The following is a 26,036-nucleotide window of genomic DNA, read 5'->3' on the forward strand; positions in this document are numbered from 1 at the left end:
TGGAGAGAGGCATAAGAGAAGCTAGACAGACCAGAGTCCAAGGAGAGGGTTATGGTGGCAGGGTCTCCCGTTGAAAATGGGAGATGAGCCTTGGTCCTCCCTGGCTCCCGGCCACCTCCCCTTTCCATCTTTCTGTCTAATGACTTGGCTTTGAATTCATGACTTGGGTTGGCCCCAGGGGATGGGATGAGACTGGAATGTTGACTGTTGCTATTTTTGAGATTTTGGTGGTCTTGGGAAGGAGGGCGGCTTTCTCTGTCTTGGATGGACTGCTGACCTGTTTGTCTCCAGTAGCCTTGAGTCCAAGCTGCCTTCATTTTCCTCTCATGCTTAGAAGATTGTTGGGCTATTTTTCAACTTTCCCCTAGTTTCTCCTTATATAGTGAAAACAAACCAGTGGTGAAACTGAGCCCTCTTGGCTCCCCTGCATTCTGTAATTGATGGCAAGGTGGGCAGTGATAAATCACCTGATAGTAGCTGGAATTCTCCAACATTCTGCAGTGAAAGGATTTTGCTCGGAAGAACTGCACAACACAATTCAGGGCGAGCTTACTCTTTAAACACCAAGACTCTGTGCCCACCGTGTTGACCCGGCACCTCTCTTTATTTTTAGGGTTGCCCCTTAACGCCGCTGCCCCCGGTCAGCATAGCCATCCGGCTTACCTATGTCCTGCAGGACTGGCAGCAGTGCTTCTGGCCCCAACAACCCCCAGGTAGGAGACTCCTCGGTCGTGCTGGCATTGAGGGATGAATGGAATGAGGATGCCGATTAAACTCGCAGGATACGAGTTGCCCTCTCAGCCTTTAAGTTCCAGATCTCGCTAAAAATACATCCGGGGCTGGGCGCGAGAGAGTTGGGGAGGTAACATTGCTGGCCTTACCAGGTGAACCGTTTTAAGCCCTTTCTTCCCCCAAAGGAACAAAGCAAAACTGGTTCTGTAGGTTGGTCCTTGAGGCCCTTGACCTTGGGATTCTCTGCATGGCAGTTGGACATTAGATGCCAGTACATTTATAAAACTGTACATCAAGAACTTTCAAGATATTACTGAAAACAGGTCCTCAAAGAAGAAAGACACTGCTTAAGCTGAGAACAGAAGAAGGTAGGGCTCTGTATGGGGAGTGAATTTTGAGGAGGTGAGAAAATCAGGAATGGTGTGCAAGGCGCACAGTTCACTAATCAGACAGTCTTGTCAATTTTATGTCTCATGGCTTCATTAAAAGCATCACCTTGTAAATGTGTACCTCACCTGTGCCTGCGCTGGGGGCCCAAGTCGTGCCCAGGGCTGGGCTGGGGGGTCTGCAGTACGTCGAGGGCTGGGCTGGGGATCGGCAGTTGTGCCGAGGGGCTGTGCTGGGCACCATCGGGTGCCGACGGCAGCACATCATTCCAGCCCTCTAGAAGCTTAGTTATTGGAGAGAGCTAAGTTGTTGCGTGTGCCACAGTTTAGAGGGAGAGACTAGAGAGGAAGGTGACATACATATGAATAGATAAGAAAACATAAAGGTATGATGCTGTGGTGGCTCAGAGTTGGAGAGAGCTGATTGAATGCGGTGAAGCTGTTAAGACGTTTTCATGACGTGGAGGTGGCTGGGCAACTGTTGGAGGTTTTTGAAAAGCGGGGCGACGTGGACTGATTGGATTTTCAGAAAAATCAGGTGGGCAACAGAGAGAAGCATGCACACTGGAGAGGGGAGAGAGAGGAGGCAGGGAGGTCAGCGAGGAAGCTGATGCAGTAGTCGAGGTGGGAAATAAGTGCCTGGATCAGTGTGTTTCCTTCCCCCAGACCCACAGCCGGGCTAACTAGATGGTGCCTTAGTAGGCTTCATGCGTGGGGGCAACATTCCATGTCACCTCTTTCTACTGGAAAATGGGGATTTGGGCATTTTGCCTTTCCCGCAGGCAGAGAGGATACAATGTGAATTGATCTGACATAGAGAAGGTGGAAGCACAAGGACCACACGGTTGGAAAAACATTTTTCTTCCTAAGAAATTTGGTCATTTTCAAAAAACTTATTCCGGTTATGTTGTAATTTGGTAACAATTCAGTTGCCATTTTTATTCATCTTCGATGCGTCTTTTACATTTATGTAGCCTTTAAAGGACTCCCATTTAGCCAGCTGTCTCAGTCGTCCCTGTTTCCCCTTCCTTTAGGTGGCACAAAAATGGAATAAATTGACTTCCAAAATTTTACTGAATCAGTAATTGAGCTGGAGAAATGAGCTGAATTAAACAACTCTCTAATTTCAAAAATTCAGTCAGCAAATGGAGAACTGTCAAAAAATAATTTTAGCAAAGCAGTGGGAGCGTTTTGCAGCGGAACAATTCGACTTTAATTTTAGGAATCCCCAGGGGGCTGCACAAGTTCCGAATAGCTGTCCTTGTGGTTGTGTGGAATAATGAAATCCCCTTGGGTCTCTGCAGCAAAGCCTACCGCTGGGAGGGCGAGGGTGTGGTGAATGTGCGTATGCACGTGTGTTCTCATGCACGTGTCGGGTGCTGCCTGGGCTGGATGTCTCAGCAGGGAGCAGAACCTTGGAGTGGATACCGGGTGTCTCATAGGGTTAATTCCTTTCCTTGCCCTTCTGTTGTATCCACCCCTCCTCCCCCACAGGCACTCAGTTCAGTGTTGTGCGCTCCTTAGGTGTCTAGTCAGTGCCAGTGATGATTGAAGGGCCCTGACTTTGGCCAAAGGAGCTTCTCTGATAATCTGGCTGGGGGCGACTCATCAGGTGTCGGGCGGGGCGGAGGGAGGTCGTAGACCCGGGGCAGCCCTATTCTGCTCTGCCCCTTGGGCGCTTTTGGAAAGTGTGGTCAGCCACCCTGAGAAAGGGAGCCAGAACAGAAGCCGCAGTGAAACCCTAATGGTTCTCCCCTAAGGGAGTCTTAGAACTTATGAGAGGAAGGCAGGGCTTTCCAAACACCACGTTTCAGCGGCCTGGGTGGAGAAAGGTTGCGGCGGTCTAGACCGGTCTGAAAGAGTCGAGCCGAGACCCACTGTAAAGGAGACGTGGGCGGAGGAGGCAGCCCTTCCAGAGAGGACCCACCTAGATGAGCTTTGCCGTCTGCAATCTGATGTTGTTGACCCTTGTAATGGGCCCCAGAGGAACAGAGAGATGGCTTGAAATGGGGTCTCTTTAGGGGGCCAGGGTGTCGGCTGGCTTGGGCCGTGGGCAACACGGGACTCTCTTTCAGATATAGATGCCCTTGTTGGTGGAGAAGTTGGAGGGCTGGAGTTTGGGAAGTTACCATTTGGTGCTTGTGAAGACCCTATTAGGTGAGCCCCATTTCTGAAGATGATCAAAAGCTCCGGGGCTTGTCCTGGAGGGTTGGGGAAGTAGCGCAGGAGCAGGGAGTGGGCAGTTTCGGGCGCCCACACCTGGCTCTCATGGAGCGGGAAGAGGGTCCTGCTCACCTTGCTGATCTAGGTCTGCTACTGCAGGGTTGTTGGGAGGGAGAGAAGGAGGGAGGGAGGGACTGGGCTGGGGTGGTTGTGCAGGGGCAAGCCCTCTCCCTGGTCTGAGTTTTCTCCTTTTCATTACTGTCCCTGGGAGGTGAGGAGAGGGGGCACATGGAGCTCGTCTGGAGTGCCAGAGAGAGGAAACGTGGGCCCGGGGCAGGTCGTGGTGGCCTCCTGGAGATGGGGAGGGCGAGGGGAGTGGGGGAGGGGTCTGGGGAAGCGGGGAATGATGGGCCTTCCAAGTGCCCAGGGTTGGCCCCCTGCTCCATACCCCTGGGGAGTTTCAGCGGATTGAACCCCCTGAGAGTGAGGGTGGAGTGAAGGGGTTTCAGAGTTCCATGGGCCATGGGCGTGGGAAGACATTTTGGTTTCTGTCTCAGTGAACTCCACCTCGCCACCACCTGGCCTCACCTCACCGAAGGGATCATCGTCGATAACGACGTCTACTCGTAAGTATTTTCCATCCAAGTCTGGGGCCCAGTTGGGTGGTAGGAAGGCTTTCCCTTTTTTCATTGGGATTGTCGTTGTAAACCTTTCTGATTTTAAGCGGACCCACCCAGAGGTTTGGGAGGAGGCCGACAGAGGCTGGGGCAGGGGGCTGGTCACCGCAGTCTGAGCAGATCAGTTCTGGTAAATCAGACTTTGGTTGAGCGGTGGCAGAAAACTCCAGGAAGTACCTCGGGACATGCGGTCAGCTGGAAGGAGAGCTGTTTCTCTCATAGTCTTCCTTCCTGTTGGCCACTGGATGGGGAGAGCAATGCCGGGTCTTCAAACGATTGAGCGGCCGGAGGACGAGGCTCCTTCCCTCTCCCAGCTGCAGGGTGGCAGGAGAGGAGCGGCAGAGCTGGACTCTTCCTCTCCGCTCCCAGAAAGTGGAACTGGTTGGAGTCAAACTGGTTCTACCTCGGAGCCCTCCAGGGTCACCAATTCACCAACTCCCTGGGTTTGTGCTTCTAGGGATTTGGACCCCATTCAAGCCCCACACTGGGCAGTGAGGGTTCGGAAGGCGGACAATCCCCAGTGTTTGTTGGGTAAGGAAACATCACTTTGTCCCTTTGAAGGTTTTCCTTTGGCTCAAATGGGCATCTTTCCTGTCCCTGACTAAAATTAGTCAGCCCAATGTATTCATTTTGTGCTGCAGGCTGCTGGGGGCTGAGCCAGGTGCCTGGTGCTTGTAGGGCCCAACCCAGTAGGGAGTTAGATCCTCAGGGGCCCGGCTGGCCAGGAGCGGGTAAAGCTAGGGGCGAGGAGGGGGCCCTGAGGGAAGCCCGCCCAAAGAAGGGCTTTGAAGATGGGGAGGGAATTCCAGGCAGGAAGATGGCCAGGGGCTGGGGGTCACAAGAGGGAGAGGAGACAAGAGCAAGTCACCATGAGGAGCTTGACATGAAAGGAACCCAGAGTTCAAGAAGAGAGCGGGTATTGAGGAGGTTCTGTTGGAAGTAGAGAGGAAAGGGAGGCCACTGGAGGTTTTTGAGGAGGGAGAAGGAGTGTGTAGGCCAAGGGTTGAGAAAAAGGATCTGGGCAATTAAAGTAAAATGTGAACTAGACGGGGAGAGACCAGAGGCTGGGAGATCAGTGAGGCTGCTGGGGCAGTCGTGCTGGCATATGACAAGTGCCTGGACCAGCACTTGGAGAAAAAGGGACAGATTCTGATAATGTTGGAGAAAGAACTGAGGCAGGATTTGGCAGTAGGCTGGATGGAAGAGTTGAAAGAGAAGCAGGGTGGCCTAATGGAAGGAGCAGGGGCCTGGGAGTTGAGGGACGTGGGTTCTGATCCTGGTTCTGCCATTTGCTTGCTGGGTAACCGTGGGCAAGTCACTTAACTTTTCTGGGATAAAGAAACTAAATACTTGTTCTTTCTACTTAGACAGTGAGCCCCATATGGACCAAGGACTGGGTCTGTCCTGTTTAGCTTCTCGTCTTCACTAGCATGTAGTACAGTACTTGATACAGAATAAGCACCAAACAAATACCATTATCATTCTTATCATTATGAAGAGGGAGAGTTGGGGAGGATGGTGGGATGGTGGTGGTATCAACTGGTGGGAAAGTTAGGCTGAGGAGAGGACTGGGGAGGGAAGACGAGGAGTTCAGTTTTGGTCATGTTGAGCTTGAGATGCCAGTGGGCCGCCCAGCAAGAGCTGTCCCAGAAGCAGGAGGAAACGGTAGATGGTGGAGGAGGAGAAGAGAGGTTGGGGCTTATGAGATCGATCTGGGAGTCAGCTGCGTAGAGGGGGGTTAGAGCAACGGGGTGGCAATGAGGGAAGCCGAGTTGGACTGTGGGCAGAGGCCATCCCTCTCCATAGGTCGAATAGGTACGTTCTGATAGAGGAAAGAAATCCAGTGCCTCTGTGTGAGAAGCTCACGTGACTCGCTTTTCTCTTCATAGGGGATTTTGTTACTGAGTTCTTCAAAATTTGTCGTCGGAAGGAGTCGACTGATGAGATTCTTGGGAGATCTTCCCTGGATGAAGATGGAAGAGGTAAAATCTGTATTTCAAAAAAATCAGTCAACTTGACTTAGCCTTTGATTAACTTTTCTCCCTCCAACTGTTGGTTTCTCACTGGCTGTTGAGTTTAAGGAGCTTTGTCGGCGGGACCGTTTTCTGGCGGGTGGATAGGTGGCCAGCAGGTGGGCTGGGCTTGGCTGGGCATTGCTCTTTGGGCCGCTGAAGTCCCTCTTCCTCATAGCTGCAGTGCGCGAAGGGCCGTTTTGAAAGAGAAGGTCAGTGGGAAAGGTCATCTTTCTAGGGAAGGAAAGGTTTGCAAATGGTGTGTGCACCGATGCCTTCCAAAGTGCCAAACCCGCTGTGCTGACACTGTGGGCACAGGTGCCCCGAGCTCTGAAAACCCCCCGCCCAGGTGGACCTGCTGTCAAAGCTTCTGGAGTCTGCTCTGGCCACATGCTAGAGATGGTGTGGTGACAGTACATTTGTCTCCTTCCCCAGAGATTGCGGATATAACCCAGGCCCTGTCCAAACTCACAGAGCCCACCCCGGCCCCCATCCAGAAGTTGTCAGTCACAAACATGGTGCACAGTGCAAAGAAGAAAATTCGAAAACACCGAGGCGCAGAGGAGTCCCCGCTGAACAACGATGTCCTCAATTCAATTCTTCTTGTAAGCGATGAGATCCCGCCCGGTCCAGGGGTATTGTTGGGGGAGGACGGAAGCTCCCAGCATAGGGCTTCAATGGGATTGGAGGCCTTCCTGGCCTGGGGTCAGTCCTGCCCTCTCCTTTCCTCTGCTTTCTGACAAGAGGCGGGACTGGGGTCTGGGACCCTGCCTCTGCTGCCAGTCTGCCTCTCTGTCCTTGCCCCTGTGCCAGCTCCCACCCAGCCCCTGTAGGGGTCCTGGGCCTCCAATATCGGCTCGGAGCAGGCCCCTCAGGCTGTTGGGTTTCTGCTCTGTCGGGAAGAAAAGTGTCTCGTCAACCACGATCTAGAATGAAAGATCCTCAAGAGGGTTGTCCTCGGAGCAGGCTCTGCCTCAGGCAGGGGGCGCCCTGCTACCAGTTTGTTTCCCGAGATGGGCAGCAGCCGGACCCGTTGGTCCTTTGGGTCCGTGGCAGGAACTGGGTCGGCTTCTGCCCGGTGTGTGTGTAAAGCCGGTCAGTAAGTGTCCGACAGACAATTACTCTCACCCAATTCAAAACCTTATTGATGGCACACCTCCTCCAGAAGGCCTTCCCTGTCTGATCCCTCATTTCTTCTTCTCCCATTCCCTTCCGCGTCACCCTGACTTGCTCCCTTTATTCATCCCTCCTCCCAGCCCCACAGCACTTACGTACATATGTGTAATGTATTTAATTTACTTAATGTCTGTCTCCCTCCGTCCAGACTGTAAGCTCGCTGTGATTAGGGAATATGTCTGCTTATTATTGTATTGTACTCCCAAACGCTTAGCACAGTGCTCTGCACACAGTAAGCGCTCAGGAAATATGAATGAATGAATAGCTTGGCATGACTTGGTGGACAGCTGCACATCCCCACATCAGGGAGCCCAAATGTGTGAGGAGCCATTGCACCAGAATGTGCTCTCTCTTTCTCTCTCGCTCTTTCTCTCTCCCCTTTAAGTTCCTGTTTCCTGATGCTGCTTCTGACAAACCCTCGGACGGATTGGGTTCGGCGGCCAGCAGTGCCCCCCTGCCAGACAGTGAAGACTATGTAAGTTGATAGGGAGTTCTCTTGAGCTGGAGCTGGACTCTGGGATTTCCGGGACTGGGAGACGGCGATTGCTGTTTGGGCGGCTCTCTGGCAGACACCTCCCTACCCCTGCTCTTCCTGGCAGAAAGGGGTTCCTGAGACCCGGATCCCTCTCCCTTCAGGCAGGGGACCACTGGGCTCCGGTGGTGGTGCCAGGACCGGTGATAGTAGTAGTTATTGAGCCTCCACTGTGGGCACTGTGCTTGCCCGTCCACGGCCCTGCACGATCTTGCTGTACAGAGGACTTGGGTCCGGCTGTTGACGTTTCTTTGTGGGCACGGCATTCCCACTCCCAAACCTGCTCCAGCTTCAGAGCTTTCCCTTCCTTCAGCTTCCAAATGGGAAAGCACAAAGGTTCCTTCCCCTCAGAATTCCCATATCTCTCTCCCCCTACCCTCCCTCCACTGAACTGTTGGACCGTGCCATTCAGCACCATCACTAGTCACTTCTCCCTGTGGCCAGCCATAATTCTCAAAACTCAAATGGAGCTCAGTCTCCACAGCGGCAGTAGGAATCGTCTTGAAACTTTGACTTCCTTGGCAGGGACCTGGCTAACCGGTGGGCTGGGGTGGGTTTCCTTGTCTTTCCAGACCCTGTACAACCAGTTCAAATCTGCCCCTTCGGACAGTTTAACCTACAAACTGGCTCTGTGCCTCTGTATGATAAATTTCTACCACGGCGGGGTGAAGGGGGTGGCCCACCTGTGGCAGGAATTTGTCCTGGAAATGCGCTTCAGATGGGAGAACAACTACTGGATTCCAGGGTAACAGGCCCCCTTCCCCCTGCACCTTGCGTTCCCCCATCCTGACCTATAAACAACACTCGCGCGTGTCAGAAATCTTTCCCTGATATAGAACGATTCATTTCAGTTGGCTAACACTTTCAGTCACTGCCTCATTAATGGTGGTGTCATCACTGTGGGGGAGGGCTGTGCGTATGTGTGGCTGTGAGGATGATGGGGCGTGGGGTGAAGATGTGTGTGCGGTGGGGGAGAGAAGGAAGGAGCCTAGGGCGGTGGGGGTGGAGCAGGCCTGTGACCTGAGGGAACTGTGTGGAAGTGGAGCCGCCTCTGCGGATGCTGGATTTGGAAAGGGTTCAAGGCCTAAACTGGGCCCAATCGGGAGTCCAGCGTGAGGAAAGTGCCTGCCCCATTAGTCGTGTGGGACACAGGTCAGTGCCGGCGGTAAACTCTCCCCAGGCGTTGGCCGGAGGACAGCTCTGGCTCCGTCATTCCCCTCTGCTGGGCATCGTGGTCCTGGCTAGTGGAGGGGAAATGGCTATTGGCGTGCCTCCTGTGACCCCTCTGCCGGTTCCCGGTTGGAAGACCAGAGGGAACTGGTGTTTTGGGGCCCAGGAATCAGCCAGTCAGGTCAGTGGTGTGGATGGGAACTGTGCCAGGGATATGAGCTATGTCCCTCCTTTGTGGCTGTTGTGGTGTGCCTCCCCCCCCCCCCCAATCCTCTAATCTCAGGCCATTCCCTTCTCCCTCCCTCCCCCTGCCCCGTCCTGTCAGCAGCTCCAGGCCGGGGAGGGTGCTGATGTCGAGGCACTGCAGCTCTGCAGAAAGGACTCTGTCTCACCCTAGGACCTGGGCTGGGCGGCTCGGAGGCCTAAGCCTAGGCGCTAGTTTTGAGGTCCGAGTCTCAACCGGGGACAGGTCGGGGCAGAGGGGACGCCGCTCGCAAGTGGACATGTAGCTGTGTCTTGTTTTTCTTCCCATCCTCCCCTCAGCTGCTCCCTTGGCTACTTTAGTTTCCCAAAGCTCAGCTGGTGGAGGGGACCCGTGCTGGCTCTGATGAGTGGAGGCCAGGCCTGTGGGGCGTTTCTCAGTCCCTTGCTTCCTTTTTTGACAGGCTGGCCCCCGGCGCACCCGATCTGAGATGCTGCCTCCTGCACCAGAAACTTCAGGTAGTGACAAGCGAGTGCCGTGGTGGCCCTCGGCCGGGCTTCCCCGCGGACACCGTGGGGTCAGGGAGCTTCTCAAGGGGAAACCCTCTTCCTGGCCCCTTCCTGCAGATCCCCGACTTCTCTCTCAGGTTCCCGGGTTTCTGTCTCCGCTGCGGCACTGTCGTTACGGGAGTGGGAGTGACTTGGGTTGGAGATGGAATGGCCGCTTCCCCCCATGGAAGCGCCTCCCAGGTCAGGCAGGCTCGACCCCAGGTCCCTGCCCTCAGCTCCCCCCCCACCCCTCCCTCTCCCCCAGCTCTCGACCCTGCTCCCCAGCCATTCCCACTGAACCGCCACCTCCTTCCCCTCTAGATGTTAAATTGCTGCATTGAGAGGAAGAAGACCCGTGATGAGGGGAAGGTGACAGGTGGAGGAGAGGCGGGGAAGGGCCGACAGCACGAGGCTCTGCGGGAAATGGAGAAGGAGAAACCAGAGGTGGGGAAGTCATGGGATTCATGGAGCGACAGCGAGGATGAGTTCTTTGAATGCTTAAGTGACACAGAGGACCTCAAGGGTAGCGGCTCGGAGGGCGGTGCCAAGAAAGCTGGCTCCAAGGAGATGCCTGGCTGGAAAGCTGAGGGCCGACTGCGTCCCCACGGGAATCTGATGCTGCTGCGGGCAGGAGAGCCGCTCTACATCCCGCTAACACAGGTAGGCAGCGCAGTGGCCGAGGGCGGCCTGGGACCTGCTGGGGACTTCAGTGACAAGAGTGACTGGTCCCTGGCGGAGGGCAGCTCTCGAGACTTGGCCCTAAGCCCTTTTCTTGAGGGTGGTAACTATGTCTCATTCTTTATTAGTTTGACAAGTGCTTAGTACAGTGCTCTTCACACAGGAAATACTCAAGAAACAGGACAGATGACTTGATTTCCATGACTGTCCACCTGATTGTCCTTGATTGTCGGGTGATACGTGTCTCAAGGGGCCAGGAACTAGTGGTGGGGGATGGTCCCTGGAGGAGTTGACGGGATTTCAGGAGGCTTTGGATGCAGTCCAGGGACCCCCGGTTGCCTTCAGACATCGGCCTGATGGGCTGCATCCTTGTTTTGCCCTCACCCGGGTCCCCCAACTCCTCTTCTAGGCCAAGAACTGTGCCTCTGTTAGCCGTGTGTTGACCTTTGCCCCCAATGCTCGCAGGAACCGGCGCCCATGACCGAGGACCTGCTGGAGGAGCAGTCTGAGGTGCTGGCCAAACTGGGGACCTCGGCGGAAGGTGCTCATCTCCGGGCACGCATGCAGAGCGCCTGCCTGCTGTCCGACATGGAGTCCTTCAAGGTAGGGCGGCTCGCCCCAAGATGGCCCCCGCCCCAGTAGTTGGGCCATCGGCAGTGGAATTTCAGGCTCTTAGTAGTTCAGCCCAGAGATCGCAGCCTCAGCCACAGGTGAAAGATATAGGGGGGGTGTAGCCCTCAGAGAAGAAGGTGGAGGGGTGAATATCCTTATTCCTCTTCAAGAGGTGGAGGCCGACAGCCACCCATCCATCTCTACATCAACAAGAAACTCCTTAGCATTGGCCTCAAAGTACTCAATCACCTTGCCCTCTCCTACCTCACCTCACTACTCTCCTACAACAACCCAGCCTGCTCACCTCGCTCCTCTAATGCTAACCTTCTCACTGTACCTGTCTTACCACCGACCTATCATCCACATCCTACCTCTGGTCTGGTACACCCTCCCTCCTCATACCCAACAGACAATGACTCTCCCCCTCATCAGAGCCTTATTGAAAGCACATCTCCTCCAAGAGGCCTTCCCTGACAGAGCTCTCTTTTCCTTTTCTTCAATTCCTTTCTGCATCGCCTTAACTTGCTCCCATTATTCATCCCCCCTTCCAGCCCCACAGCATTTATGTATATATCCATAATTTCTTTATATTAATGTCCGTCTCCCCCTCTAGATTGTAAGCTTCTTGTGGGCAGGGAATGTATCTGTTATAGGATACTCTCCCAATCGCTTAGTACACGCAGTAACTGTTCAATAAATATTGTCAGTTGTTCTGCAGAGCCACTGATGACAGAGGAAAGGGGCTGTTATTGCAGCAAATCAGATGCAAGGAAGGACTTGACAAGAGGTGAACACTAGATTGGGGAACCCAGGGAGCAGTGGAGGCTCAGCCCTTGAGATTAAGGAAAGAGAGGACCTTGCTTGTCCTGGGGAGAGTCCCCCCTCACTGGCCAGGAGGCCCAGGGCTGGATCAGATGACCGCTTATGGTCCCCTCTGGTCCCGGGCCACACCTTGACTATGGAGATGCATCTCACCCAAAGGGGGCATAGATTTCCGGTCCCAAGCAGTCCCAACTCCATGGGCCAAAATACTGGTTCATTTCAGCCTGCAATCCCCCGCGGGGAAGGAATTGGCAGTTCAGAGGGGCTTTTATTTTTGTCTTCAGGACATAAATGCCCTATACTAGGGCTCGTGCCCCCCTGGAGCTTTGTGCATAGTGACACCGAAGGTTGCTTGGGAGAGTGGGGACTCTCTCCTGGTCTCTGCCCCCTCCCCAGCCCTCCAACTGTCAGTCTCAGAGGGAAGGCTCACTGGTTGTCGTTGGGGCCCCAAGGGTAGATTTAGTCCTTGATGAGTTTTAGGGAGTCATGTGGACTTTGTTGAGTGAAGGGGCTGAGGGGATGGTCTCTCTTGCAGGGGTCACCGGGTGCGGTGAGGGAGGGTCTGTCCTGTCACAGCGTTACTGGGGTTATGAGTGAGGGTCTCTCCTGCCACAGGCGGCTAACCCAGGATGCTGCCTGGAGGACTTTGTGCGCTGGTATTCGCCACGTGACTACGTGGAGGAGGAGGTGGTGGACGAGCAGGGCCAAGTGGTGCGGACAGGGGAGCTGAGCGCCCGCATGAAGATTCCCGGTAACATGTGGGTTGAAGCTTGGGAAACGGCCAAGGCGGTGCCAGCGCGAAGGCAGCGGCGGCTGTTTGATGACACCCGTGAAGCGGAAAAGGTAACCGGGTGGGCCTCCACCTGGCCCCGACCTTCGCAGCCTGGCTTGGGAGGCTGTGGGGATCCTCGTGGGGACCTGGATCGAGAACCCCCGGCGGGTCGGGCCTGGGGAGGAGAAGACCAAGTTTAACATGTGCACTGCAGGCCAGTGCTGCCTGAGGGCAGAATTATGTCCCAGGGGTGTCAGCAAGTTGGCTCAGGGGGTGAAAGGATTAGTGCTTCCAATTTAAGGCCCCAGTCCCCATTGCTAGCCCTGCCCTTGATCCATCTGTGGGGAAACCCAGGTTCCCATCTTTCCAGCCCTGCAAGGGGAGCTCCAGATGGTTGGTTTGAATGATTCTGGTCCTTCCGTTTATAATAATAATTGTAATAACTGTTACAGTATAACAGCACAATACAATACAGTACAAAATGCAATAACGATAATCCATTATATATAATATAAAAATACAATACAATAATTGAATTTAAGTGATTACTATGTGCCAAGCATTGCTCCCTGTGCTGGGATAGATACAAGCTAATCAGGTTGGACACAGTACCTGTCCCACATAGCGCTCATGGTCTTAGTCCTCATTTTTACAGATGAAGGAGCGAGACAGAGAGAAGTGAAGTGACTTGCCTTGAGGTCACACCGCAGACGAATGGCAGAGCTGGGATTAGAAGCCAGGTCCTTCTGACTCCCAGGCCCATGCTCTGTCTACCGCGTCCTGCTGTTTCTCCCATTTGCCTCCATGGTCAGGGCTGGGACCCCTCCTGCCCCTTCCCAAACCATGTTGGGAGGTAGAGGGGCTGTTGGAGGCCTCTGGGAGTCCCTGGGAAGTGTGGGCCCGATTCCCAGGAGCTGTTGCGGTTGGGCTGCCACAGAAAGTCAGGCTTTTCTCTCCTAGTAGAAGTGGCGGCGATCATATGCACTGATCACCTTTGGGATGCAAAGCACTATACTGAGTGACATGTTTCCTGTCCACAGGAAGCTTACACTTTGATAGGGCAAGACAGACATTAATATTTTTACAACTAGAGCAGTAGGAATAAGAAACTGAGGAAACAGAGAAGCAGCAGGCCTAAGGGATAGAGCACTGGCATGGGAGTCAAAATAACATGGGTTCTAATCCCAGCTCTGCCACTTGTCTTCTCTGTGGTCTTGGGCAAGTCACTTCACTTCTCTGTGCCTCAGTTACCTCATTTGTAAAATGGGAAAGAAGACTGTGAGCCCCATATGGGTCAGGGACTGTGTCCAACACGATTTGCCTATATCCTCCAGCGCTTAGTAACAGTGCCTGGCACATAATAAGCACTTAACAAATACCACAATTATTATTACACATGATATGGGGGTGGGATGTGACGTGTGTGTGTGTGTGTTCGTCCTCTAGACTGTAAGCTGCTTGTGGGCAGGAGATGTCAGTTGTTGTACTCTCCCAAGCACTTGGCACAGTGCTGTGCATACAGTAAGCACTCAGTAAGTACGACTGAATGAATACGCATGCACGCGTGTGCACACTGAGTGAGGGTGTAAGTGCTGGAGATGACTGGTGGGATCAAGAGTTAATTGGGAGAAGGCTTGGTGGAGGAAGCCTGAGTGACCGGCAGTGATGTCACCCTCCGCCCTCCTCCCTCCTCCCTATGCCCTCCACCTTCACCCAGGTCCTGCACTACCTCGCCATCCAGAAACCTGCTGACCTGGCCAGGCACCTGCTCCCTTGTATCATCCATGCGGCTGTGCTCAAGGTAAAGGAAGAAGGTAAATGGACCCTTTCCCTTCCTCTTCATGATTCGAGCCGTGCTATGGCAAGCGAGGGTTTGACGGGTGATTTTTGTCTCACACACAGAAGCCCTGGAAGAGATTCCTTCGGTTAAGAAGATCATTAAACAGATAATATCGCATTCCAGTAAAGTGCTGCGTTTTCCTAACCCAGAAGACAAGAAACTGGAGGTAGCTTGGGTCACACCCAAGACCTGTCTCTCCATTCTTCCTTTGTTCTTCTTACATAGCTCTGGGCAGATGTGTCTTTCCTCTCTTTCTCCATCAGGAAATCATCCATCAGATCACCAGCGTGGAAGCCACAGTGGCCCGGGCACGGTCTCTGAAGGCCAAGTTTGGGACGGAGAGATGTGAACCCGCGGAGGAACGGGAGGATCTGGAGAGGTGATTGTCGCACACGTTCATTCACGGCTCCAGGGGGCAGCTGCGGAGAGTCCCCTTCCGGGGTGCAGGCCCCGTATTTCCCCCTTGGTAGTGGCAGCCCTCTGCCAGCTCCCCTTTTCCTGGCTTGGGATCCTGGCCAGCTAGGCGGGAGTCCAGAGAAGCAGAGCCTTCCTGAAAAGTCCCTTTTCCAGGGGGCAGAGGTGTGGGTGTGTGTCAGAAGGTCTCATCTCAGCATTAGATGTCATTTTTGTTGTGTGACTTACTGAAAATATAGAGATTCCTGCAGAGTTCCAGAAATTTCATTAATTCAGACCTTGCTTATTTGGAATTCACTGTAAGTCAAAACTGGGAGGCTGGTTATTGTTTTGGCATTTGAGTGAGCGGCCTGGTGGCAGATGGGGGCAGTCTCCCCCCTATCTCCTACTCTATTCCCTTCCTGTCCCCATTTGCCCAGTCCCAGCCTCTCATCTTTCACCAGTTTAATCCTTCTCCCCTCCTGGACTGATGCCGGCTAGCTTAAGGGTCAGCAGACTAGATGGAAGCAACAGCCTCTGGGGGCTCATGGTGCTGTCAGAGCTGGAGTTTCCCAGGAGACCCCCCCCTGCTCCCCATTTGCCCTGCTCCCTCACGGCCCATGGGGAGGACAGGACGTCATTTAGGACCAGAGGCCCCTTTCCACAGGGGAAGCATCAGAAGGAGCGAACTGGTGGGGTCCCCGTGTCTGGTTCCTCACCGACCCTGCGGAACTCTTCGTGTTCTCCCCCACGCCCTCTGTGTGGATTAGGACTGAATTAGAGTGAGTAGCTCCAGATGCAGCAGAGAAGTCTCAGCCTGAGAGATGGTGCTGAGGAGAGGGAACAAGAAATGTGCCTTCGGTGGTTCTGCCTTAAGGGATGGCGACCATTCTCCTGCTTGGAAACTGATCTCATCCCTGGCCCCTGGAGCTGGCCCATTTCCCCTGGAGCTTAACCACTGAGAGTCATCAAAAGACCATCCCATTAGATAACAGTTCCTAGGGCCTTTTTAAAGACTTGTCTGTCTGCAGATAGGTTCCCCCCTGCCCCTCCACCTCTGCTGCCCCCAGCCCCGGAGAGGCATTGGAGGACTTCCTGTGGAGAAAATAGATGTAGCAGGACCCCCGTGTCCCTCCTGTCACGATCTGTGTCTCCAGGTTTGTGAGCTGTCTCCTGGAGCAGCCGGAGGTGGCAGTCGTCGGGGCTGGACGTGGCCGTGCGGGGAGTGTCATTCACAAGCTGTTTGTGAGCGCACAACGGGTACGTTGAGAGAATGTGTGCGGGTGTGGATCTGCACGCTCACATGCTGCAACCAGCCCTGCTCACTCCAGATCCCCAAGGGGAGAGGGAGCCTTCAGGGACTTCAGGTAACATTGAGCAGGAGTAATTGCTGGACCCATGGCCTTGGTGCAGCATGAAGGCTGAATCCGGAGGGACCGGTAGGGAAAACATAGTTTATTGCTGGGTTTTAGCTGTTGGGAACCATGGTGGGGGAGGTGGGCAGGGCTGGTCTAGCTGGAAAAACTGAGGAAGGGGGGAGGTCTGGTCTGGCTGAAGAGAGCCATGGGGGCAGGGGAAGGGTCAATCATGAAGCATCGGCTCCAGGGATTCTGGGCTCGCATCCCTGCCTGGGCAGGCCACTCAGCAGCTGGCGCAGGAAGTGTTGGGCCGAGGGACTCTTGCTTCTCTGGGCTCGGAGCCAAGGAATGACTGGTCTGGGTAGGAGAGTAGCATGGGCACAGCCAAGGGACATCTAGGCCTCATCCTCTTTGGTTCTCCCCCTCCCCCCACAGTTGCTCTCAAACCTCTCTGGTACTTCTGTCTTGCCCGAGCCCCCTGGGAAAACTCAGGCCCTTTACCCCACTCTGGCTGTGGACACTGGGAGGAAGGATAGCAGCAGCTCTCCCCTCTCCTCCGTACCCCTGGGAGGTGGGATATTCAAAGTTACTGCTGTGTAATTTGAAGAAAATTGAAAAACTGTTTTAACTTCCCTGTGAGCAAGTTTATGGACAAGAAGTCATTATTCTGAATGCTGTTGGTACATTTCCAGATGCAATTAAGAAACACAATGCTGTTAAAAGCTCTTTTCTGGCAGGTCTCTTTTGTCTTTCTGAAACTGATTGAAAAATTTATCTGCAATTTGACGAATTTCATTTTTTTAAAAAGAAAATTAGATGTGAAATTTACTCACAACTTCCAGGAAGTGTTCATAGTTTCATGATTTTTATTATCCCCATAGCAACAGGAATGTGTTCTGCATGTATTTTGAGTTGCTCTTAAAAATGGGAAATCGGTGACCAATGGTAGTTCCCTCAGGAGCACTGGGCACAGCTGCTTGACTGTCAGCTCCTTGAAAGCAGCAGCAGCCCCAGCTAAGGAATGACAGATGCACAATAGTGTCTTCTTTTCAAAGCTGCCGGCCGAGAAGGCCTCAACTGCTTGTTCCCACCCAGCTGGCGAGGTGCTGACAGACTCCCATCGTACTTATTGAGCACTTTGTGCAGAGCACTGCACAAGGTACTTGGAAGAGTACAATACAAAAGAGTAGGTAGGTGTGTTCCCCACCCACGATGAGGTTAGATCTGGCCCGTGAGACGTCAGAAATTTGGAGTTTTCAGCCCAACACCAGCAGTGGGTAAATCTGGGATGGATTTTCTGACCCCCGTCCTTCTGGATGTAGTGGATCACCTGGGGCACTGTGGCTGCTTGCTGTGTGGGCAGCTGAGACCGTGTGTGTATACATGAGTTTGTGAGTGCGTGCACACAGGGCTCCTGCGTGTCCCAACTGGCCCTCAGCCGGCTGCCCGGGACTCTCAAAGTCTCTCGTCCAGCCTGCAGTGGCCCACCCTGCTTGTTCTCTCTGATCACTGTTTCTCTTCTCACCTCTCTCAAGCTGACTGAGCCGTCAGACGAGGTAATAAATAGCTTTATTGCCAGCTTCTCTTTCCCATCCTTCCAGCATCACTCAGGGCCCAGGACTCTCACCTCTCCAAGCCTCAGTTAGATTCGCCGCCCCTGTCCCCCTCTTCCTGCCTTGCCCCCGTTCCAAAATGGATTCACCTTGGCTTAATGAAAGAAACAGCCTTCTGGCAGCATATCATTTGCGGTGGCTGTCGGTGTGAGGCAGCCCATCATGGCCTGGTCTGGCTTGGCCTCAGCCCCAGACCATGGGAGTTTCCCTCCTGCACACCCAGGCTATTTGTACATGGACTTGTTCTCTGAGACGCCGCTGTCTTCGGGGGAATGGGGCAAGGTGGGGCAGGGCAGGGCAGGGCAGGGTGGTCACCTGGGCCGTAGCCTGAGCCAAGGTTGACATTGCTTGTGTTCCTAATCACCGGGGCCCACAGCTTGCGGCGATCACAAATCCCATCTCTGGCTTCTGCTAGCTCCGTTTGCGCCTTCCCCCTCCACCCCCGGCTCAAGGCTCATTCGGATATACGTACCATGTTCGGCCCCCATCAGCATCGCCCCCACCCCCAGTGACTGTACCATCTGGTTCTGTTTAAGGCCGCGGCCGTGGCCGCCCTGGAGGAGGAGCCCAAGCGGTCGGGCTCACTGGAGGAGCGGAGGCAGAACTCGGCGTCGGACTTCCCTCCCCCAGCCGGCCGGGAGCTCATCTTGCGCACGTCCGTGCCCCGACCCGCGCCGTACTCCAAGGCTCTCCCCCAGCGCATGTACAGCGTGCTCACCAAAGAAGATTTCCGCCTGGCCGGCGCCTTTTCCACCGACACTTCCTTCTTCTGATGCCCTGCAGCGGCAGCCTTGTGCCTGGGAGATGATCCTTCGGGTGAGGACGGGGAGGAGAGGGGGCTGAGTCACAGGGCCCCGGGCCCGGCCTCGGCCAAGTCCCCACTTGGGGGTCTGTCCTCCCCGCAGGCAGTTATCCCCACCCTCCCGCAGCCAGGAGCTGCCCCTGTCAGTGTGCAAGACCGCTGGGTGGAGTAGCCATTAGAGGGCTGGAGCTTCTGCGGTAGCTAGCTGTGTCTAACATTCCCCCACCGCACCCCGCAAGGCTGCAAGCCATCCTCACACGTTCCCTGAGCTCACAGCCCTGGGAAGCCCATGCTGTAGAGTTGGTGTTTTTCCTTCAACCTGGGACCTTTGTGGATTTCTCATGGAATATTAAACCTCATTGCAAGTAGTGGTAATGGGTATAATGGTGTCCTTCTCGCTCTTGGCTCTGGTCTCGCCTCACTCCGTCCCCAGCCACCCGCTCCGGCTGTGAGCGCAGCGGGCAGAATGTCGTCGTAAAGGTCACTTGGCCTGGAGATGCCCGGGCAAGTGGGGGGAGTGGGAATCCTGAGCTGACAAAACTAGTAAAAAGATCATTTCAGGGTGACGCCGGGTTCTTTCTCTGAGCAGAAGGGCTTCCCCCGCAGGGGCCACCCATCAGACATCTGTTGCCAGATCCTTTCAGCACTGGCCTTGTGTTGACAGGAACTGACTGATCTCTGGCTTTTCTGGTACTAGAACATAGGTAGCAGTTTTCTTTAATTGTATTCTTGCCTACATAATTACCTCCTGCCCTTTTTGCTCATGGGTGTAGTGATGGCTGATAGCTCCTATCTCCTGAGAGCACTGCTGCTCCCAGTGGCCTGCCAACAGCCAGGTGACACCAGGTAGGAATATCCCTGTTGTCGCTGCTATCTGGAAACACAGAGGTAGTGGGCTTTGTGTGTCACGTGTGCTGGGAGCAGGAGCAGCAGCATTAATTCGGCACCTGCCTTGGGGCGGAACCCGGTACTCACAAACAAAAGTGAAAGGTGACACTGGGTCCCAGTCCACGAGATGCTTACAGAGAACCCTGTGCTAGGTTCTGCCCATCGGCTCTAGGACTAGGGTGATTTGAGACCCGGCAGGCCCCATCTGTGCCCTAGTTTCTTTCCCATTTCCCCAGGTGGTTAAAGCCCAAACATATTTGTTTGGTAGTTGAGCATCAGAAAGCCAAGGCTTGGGGACCTTCAAGGAGGTGGCCGTGATGTTCCCCTGCAACGAAGGAGCAATCTGGATCCTGCTCAGCATAGCTAGGACTAGGAAGCACTGCTGGAAAATGAGGAAGCTCGCCTCGGGATCTGTCTCAGAAGGTCGATGCAGGGTTGGAAACAAACCCGGTCGCTTCACTGGGCAGTATTTCCTCCGGCCTTACCGAGAAAAGTTCTCTGGCAACTGCCCTCACCTGCTCATGGCGGGTGATAAAACCTGCACCCACACACTCTCGGAATCCTCCCCTCCCCACCAAGACTCACTCTGGCCCGCAGGAGCCACGAGACCTCATCTGTACTTATGGGGCACGAGCGGCTGTTTGCCTGCCGTGATCCCCACTGAAGGCCCCGGCTGCTGGGTTGCCAGGGCCCTCACCAGGCCCCAAGGTCCTTTTCACCTCTTTTGGGGTCTGATGGTTCTGCCGGTCAAAAAGGAGAGGGTGGCCCCGGGGCGGGTCTCGGGATGGACACCAGTTCTTGATTCTCGCAAGGCCACGAGAGGTTTCTCTGACAGGAAGCCATCATCTGTGTGGCAAATGAATAGCCATGACCCGGAAGGCAAAAGGCAGGCAGGCAGCTTGAGGAAGAATCACAGGTAACTCCGCCGCTGGGCCAGTCTGGGGGGCTGGAGGGGGAGGAATGGAGAGGCTGCCCGGACACTAGCTCTGCTGCAACACCTGAGGAGCCACCAGTGACCTACTCTGACCCCTCTCCACCCCAACGACAGACATCGGGAACAGATAGGAGACTCCAAAGCAAGGCACTTGTCTCCCAATCCCTGTCCTCTTGGCCCTTCACTTCTCCCTCTCTAGACCCTAAGTGGTTCAAGGGCACGGTTCACACCTACTGATTCTCTCAAGCACCCAGTACAGAGACCTGCCCTGCCCACCCACTAGGCCCCCAATCATCCTATTGATGAGTCTCTGCCTGTTCGAACTGGCTTACCACTTGGCTAGGCCTCTAGCAACGGCTGCCCCTGGAAACTGTATTTCTCCAAGGAGCTCAAAAACCCGTTCTTCCGCGTACCCTGCTGAGCTGCCAGCCCCCATCCCGAGCTGAAAAGGACAGCGAGGTCCACGGCGGAAGACACAGTGGGAGACTCCCCAGCAGCGACGCCCCTTACACAAAAGTGCAGAGCCAGTTGCTCAAAGTGTGGGTGTCAAACGTGATTGGCTAGATGCCACCCTTCCGGGTGTGAAGAAAAGCGCCATGGTACCGAGCTGATGACCCCAAAGCCAAACCACCCCTGCCAACCATCGAGCAGAATGGGCCAAAGCCCATCTTAAAACCAACACATCAGTCAACATCTCTGGATGATTGACCCTCACTCGGTTCTCACTGTGTGGTAGACGGCGCCTTCTGCTTCACGACTCCACATCCGTCCTCGATCCCTGGGAAGGAAGAACCATGTCTCTTCTACCTCCGATTTCCCAAAATGACGCCCTGGGGATCCGGCCTTCACATCTTGACTAAAAACCTCGTGATGTCGCATCGGTGCTTGGAGGCCAGGGAGTGTCTCTTCAGCCGGCTCCTCTCCTTGGCTTGCTGTGCGGTTCTCTGAAAGGGAAAGCCCCGTGTGCGCACCCGGGGGGTGAATATTAGAACCCAAAGAGGGGCCGGTGTCCGCTGTGGCACCGCCCCCCCACTGTCCTGAGCCCTACTGGAAGACAGACCCTGCCCTAAGCTGGGGATTGCTCTGGAACCAGGGACTGGATCTGAAAGCCCAGGATTGGGAGAGGGAGGGAGAGATGAGGGGCATGAGGGGAAGCCCCCTGATCGTGGTGATGTCCACCCTCCCAGAGCAGCTGCACGCCCTCTGCTCTTTCCGCAGAGCGAGGGAAGCCGCCTCCCCCGCAGCCCTGCAGGAAGGGCTTGGAGGCAGGAGGCACGAGGAGCGGTTCCTCCACGGAGCCATCCCAGGGCCCCCAGGGTGCCAGAGCATGAGAGGACGTGCCCTTCCCATCAGCTGGGCCCCCAGCCCCAACCGGGGGCTCTCTCCCACCTCCCCCGCCCTCAATCGGGGTCCAGAGGGCATTCAAGTGGGCAGTCGCACCGACCTTCCTGTGGCACAGCGTGCACAGCGTCTGCAGATTGCCCAGGGGGCACTGGCCCCCACCACTCGAGACGGATTGGATGTGATCCGCTTGCCAGAACTGCCCTTCCGCCGGGCTTCTTATCATCTCGTTCAACTGCAACAAGAATGGAGCGTCAGCATTTCCCGGAGGGACGGCTGGCTTTCTCAGCGGGCCCTTCTGTTTTTACTGCAAAATCCCCGGGGCCGGGTGCGAGGGAGAATTTTTGTACTTCATAGATAGGAAAAGCCATGGTATTAGCACTCTGGTTTCCTACTTGAGGGCAGAGAGAAGCCGACTCAGGGGTGGCCTTTCACCGTGCCCGGTTTAGGAAAGCAAGCAGCCTGTCCGGAGGAAAAAAAAGTCTCCACTCCCAAATCACAACGGTAGGGAAATGCAGCCCCAACACCACTGAATTGCCTTTCATGTTAAAACCAGAAAACTGTTAAGGTGAGCCAGGTGGGCCTGAGGAGTTCTACTTTATGGGGACAGATTCGCATGAGCTGTGCTCTGCTCAGCTATGGGGGTTTCGAAACGTCCTGGTTACAAGCAGCAGCATGCCAAGTGGATAGAGCATGGGCCTGGGAGTCAGAAGCAGCGTGGCTCAGTGGAAAGAGCACGGGCTTTGGAGTCAGGGCTCATGAGTTCGAATCCCAGCTCTGCCACTTGTCGGCTGTGTGACTGTGGGCAAGTCACTTAACTTCTCTGTGCCTCAGTTCCCTCATCTGTAAAATGGGGATTAAGACTGTGAGCCCCATGTGGGACAACCTGATTCCCCTATGTCTACCCCAGCACTTAGAACAGTGCTCGGCACATAGTAAGCGCTTAACAAATACCAACATTATTATTATTATTAGAAGGACCTGGGTTCTGCCACTTCTCTACTGTGTGGCCTCAGGCAAGTCACTTTACTTCTCTGGACCTCAGTTACCTCATCTGTAATATGGGGATTAAGACTGGGAGCCCCATGTGGTACGGGGACTGTGTCCAACCTGATTAGCTTGTATCTACCCCAGCGCTTAGAATAGTGGCTGACACGTAATAAGTGCTTAACAAATGCCATCATCATCATTGAAATCAGAGTAATAGCTTTCCACAGCAAACAGTATGGGTGATAGGTTCCGGACCCTGCCGCCAAGGCTCCGAGTCTGTCTTTCTCTCTCACACCACCCCCCACCTAACACCTCAGAAAAATTTGAAAAAATAGCCCAAACCCCCGGATTAATTCATTCATTATTCTCTCCATCGTGAGAGGAGGAACAAAATACATTTCAAAATGAAATATTCACACATCCAGCTGGGCCAGGCATGGAATCATTTGCTCACAGATCTTTCTGATTTTTTTTCCTCCTAGACTTCAGGTATTTTGGCTGCTTTCCCTTTTAGATCCTGCTCCTTGAGGATCGGGATTTTGTCTTTAACGCCACGGTACGCTCCCAGGTGCTGAGCTCAGGGCATCGCCCACAGATGCTCCATTAAGTACTACTGATTGATTGATGGAAAGCTCTGTCCCATTCCCCATCTCAAAGAGCAGGTCACGCGGGCTGCTCATCCTCGACCAAGGCCCTGGTACACACTGACTGCTCTCCCCACCCTTGTGGGCTAGGCACGGTGGCACCTGTTGTAGAGGAAGCTGGGATGTCCACGTGGCATCCAGAAGACTCTTCCTTTGGCTCGTAGGGGCGTCTCTGATGCGGAGGAAGAGCTCCTGGACGTTCTGTTTACACAGCTGGCACACTCCTCGCTCAGCCTCAAACACCTTAGCCCGCAGGTAACTGTTGCTAGACCGGATCCCAAACTCCTCCTGACATTTCAGGGAACAGAACCGCCAATCCCACCCTATGGCTTTATTCTGCTGGCCGCTTTGGCACGAGGGCTGTTGGCAGTAGAGACAGAGTGGGTTTCCGTCCCGATCGACAGCTTGCACGTAGCCTTTGGACCCGGAAGGGTCTGCGGGGAGCTCAGGGTCAACTAAATCTGAATTTAGACTGACGAGGCCCCGGGCTTCAGGCTCAGACAACTTCCTGCAACAGAACGAGAGGCCAGCATCCGGTTAGAGTGAGAACGCTACATAGCGGCTGCTGCCCGCCACCCTCCCGCCCCCATTCTCCATCGAGCAACCAAGTCAGGCACGGCTGACTGCTCCTCCGCGGCTCTCGCTTGCCCAGCTTGCCGGTTGTGTATCCCCTGGGCCCAGGTGAACACTTACTTTGGGGGACTCTCCTGGCCCTCTGCAGCGGAGAGGTCTCCGTTTTGAATGGAAAACCTGGATTCCTTGGTGACCACCTGGACGCTGCCCCCAAGGCTCTGAGCTTTGTTCACCGAGGCGGCGGCAACATCTGCTTTGGTTATGTATCTACAACAAGGGAAAGTTAGTGGGACTCAACTAATCTGGAATTCAGGATCATCTGGACCTTCCTCTGCCCTCAGTGTCCTCAGGCACTGATCAAAGGGAGGCAGGGGTTGGACAGTGTGTGCCCCAGCAGGAGCTTGGAGAAGCAAGGGAGAAAAAGACACCTTGATCTCTAACTGCCTTGGGTGGATTCTAGGGGCAATCAAGGCCACAGACAGCTGAGATGAAAGGACCCTGTGGCAGATGCACCCTTATGAGGGGCGGGGAATGGATGGACCGACAGAGTTAAAAGGACTCCTATTCTGGAAAAATTTGCCCATGTGGAACAGATTGAAATTTTTAAAAGTCCATCTCCAATTTAGAGTGGCCCCTCTAGTCCATATGAAGTGGGACTCTAGGGTCAGTTTGCTTCAGGAGTGGGGCAGGGGTCTGTGATGAGTCGGGTGGGGATGAGGCGGGGGAAGGAGAGAGGGGCTTGAATTGGCTTTGATCAGGGGAGGGCCACAGGGCCCCATCACCCAGGACAGGGGCCCCCTTGTGTGGGGTGGGAGGGAGTCCCGCCATTCATCTCTGATCAAACAGGAGGGCATCAGGGTCCCTGATGTGCCCAGGGAAGACAATGGCTCAGCGTACCACATCAGGTACAAATTCAGAAATGAACCTAAAGCCAACCAACCCCTAGGGAGAAGACTCTGAGGGTGGCTGAAGAGCAAGTCGTCTGTCCAAGAAACCAGGACCTAGCCTCCAGGAGTCCCCTGCATGTGGTGATAATAATGTTGGTATTTGTTAAGCGCTTACTATGGGCAGAGCACTGTTCTAAGCGCTGGGGTAGACAGGGGAATCAGGTTGTCCCATGTGGGGCTCACAGTCTTAATCCCCATTTTACAGATGTGGTGGTGTGTTATGTGTGGGGGTGGCGCGGAGGGCAAAGGGCCAGATGGACAGGGACTGCTGAGAACAGAGAGAGGAACATGGCAGAGACATTTCCGCACATGTCTCTCACGGGAAGCCTTCTCGTCCTCTGTTTCAGCTGGGACTAGAGAGTGGCTTGGCCCAATCCCACGCCCAAGGCATCGGTCCTTGGCTGGCAGGCACAATGGCTCCCGCCTCTGCAGACCCTGAAGGCAGGGAACGAGGGAATCTGGAACAGTTCTTAGGGGTTTTCAAGAAGGAATGTTTCACCATAATAATGGGTCTCCAGTGCCAAGTCCCCAAGCTAAAACAAATGAGAGAAGTACTCACCTTTTGGTACAAATCTGTTTGCTGAGGGGCTGCATGATCTCTTCCAGAGCGAGGGCAGGGCTGCTAAATCTCTGACCGCTTTTCCTAAGAATTCTCTGCTTCATAGCTGTCAGGCAGCACCACTCCCGCACGAACCTTGCAATCTGCAGGAAGCGGGGATAGCACAATCAGTCCCCGGGCCCCAGAACTGGACCAGTTTTCCCTTAGCGATCGAGGCGAGTCTAGTTTGGTGGGAGGCTGGGAGATGGCGTTTCCAGGCTTCCTAACAGTGGCACTTTGACTTAGAATTGGGGTTTTTAGTTTAAAGGAACGAGTTGGGAGGGAAAACCATGTGTGTGTAGGTGGGCGAGTGGGGGTGCCGGTGCGGAACGCCTGCCTTTAATCTGTGCTGGCCCCGTGACCGATGGACTCTGCCCCAGGGCCACAGCTCCCTCTGTCTGAAAACTGAGGGCTGCAGCCCCAAAGAGTGGCCCAACCTTGGCCATCGGGGCTCCTCGGGGCAGGGGGCCCTCCTCCCCGCAGGAAGGCGAGAGCCCACCGTCCTGGGTAATCAGAACCTGCAAGGCTAGAGCCGAGGCCTATGTCCACCGAAGCCGGACGTGACCGAAGGAGGACCGTTCTGGGCGCCAGGGGACCGGTCGGCCCCCGCGGGGATCCCGACAATGCACCAGG

At 54.6% G+C, this 26,036-nt stretch overlaps 2 protein-coding genes across 5 annotated transcripts in view; one reads left to right on the forward strand and one right to left on the reverse strand.

Annotated features, from left to right (window-relative positions):
- The window catches only part of RAB3GAP1 (RAB3 GTPase activating protein catalytic subunit 1), a 32,304-nt gene extending 13,435 nt beyond the window's left edge, over nt 1–18,869 (forward strand). The window contains exons 8-25 of one of the 2 annotated variants that reach the window (XM_029071561.2): nt 614–713; nt 3,194–3,275; nt 3,839–3,907; nt 4,416–4,489; nt 5,848–5,940; nt 6,406–6,575; nt 7,532–7,621; nt 8,251–8,423; nt 9,514–9,568; nt 9,920–10,258; nt 10,742–10,879; nt 12,326–12,553; nt 14,200–14,296; nt 14,385–14,488; nt 14,586–14,701; nt 15,873–15,975; nt 17,609–17,629; nt 18,223–18,869. In XM_029071561.2, coding sequence (XP_028927394.1) covers nt 614–713; nt 3,194–3,275; nt 3,839–3,907; nt 4,416–4,489; nt 5,848–5,940; nt 6,406–6,575; nt 7,532–7,621; nt 8,251–8,423; nt 9,514–9,568; nt 9,920–10,258; nt 10,742–10,879; nt 12,326–12,553; nt 14,200–14,296; nt 14,385–14,488; nt 14,586–14,701; nt 15,873–15,975; nt 17,609–17,629; nt 18,223–18,459 — 2,289 coding nt within the window. In that variant the 3' untranslated portion in view covers nt 18,460–18,869. The remainder of the gene's footprint in view (nt 1–613; nt 714–3,193; nt 3,276–3,838; nt 3,908–4,415; nt 4,490–5,847; nt 5,941–6,405; nt 6,576–7,531; nt 7,622–8,250; nt 8,424–9,513; nt 9,569–9,919; nt 10,259–10,741; nt 10,880–12,325; nt 12,554–14,199; nt 14,297–14,384; nt 14,489–14,585; nt 14,702–15,872; nt 15,976–17,608; nt 17,630–18,222) is intronic. The other variant, XM_029071562.2, reaches the window with a different exon arrangement.
- Nucleotides 18,870–20,842: 1,973 nt separating this feature from the next.
- Nucleotides 20,843–26,036, reverse strand: part of ZRANB3 (zinc finger RANBP2-type containing 3) — an 86,715-nt gene continuing 81,521 nt past the window's right edge. For all 3 annotated transcript variants that reach the window (XM_007669468.3, XM_039913155.1, XM_029071560.2), the window contains 5 exons: nt 25,365–25,507; nt 23,979–24,125; nt 23,388–23,793; nt 21,755–21,886; nt 20,843–21,254 (listed from right to left, as the gene is read on the reverse strand). In XM_007669468.3, the coding sequence (XP_007667658.2) occupies nt 21,156–21,254; nt 21,755–21,886; nt 23,388–23,793; nt 23,979–24,125; nt 25,365–25,507 (927 nt within the window). In that variant the 3' untranslated portion in view covers nt 20,843–21,155. The remainder of the gene's footprint in view (nt 21,255–21,754; nt 21,887–23,387; nt 23,794–23,978; nt 24,126–25,364; nt 25,508–26,036) is intronic.

Source organism: Ornithorhynchus anatinus, chromosome 9 (genome assembly GCF_004115215.2).
Source record: "Ornithorhynchus anatinus isolate Pmale09 chromosome 9, mOrnAna1.pri.v4, whole genome shotgun sequence".
NCBI classification, from domain to species: domain Eukaryota; kingdom Metazoa; phylum Chordata; class Mammalia; order Monotremata; family Ornithorhynchidae; genus Ornithorhynchus; species Ornithorhynchus anatinus.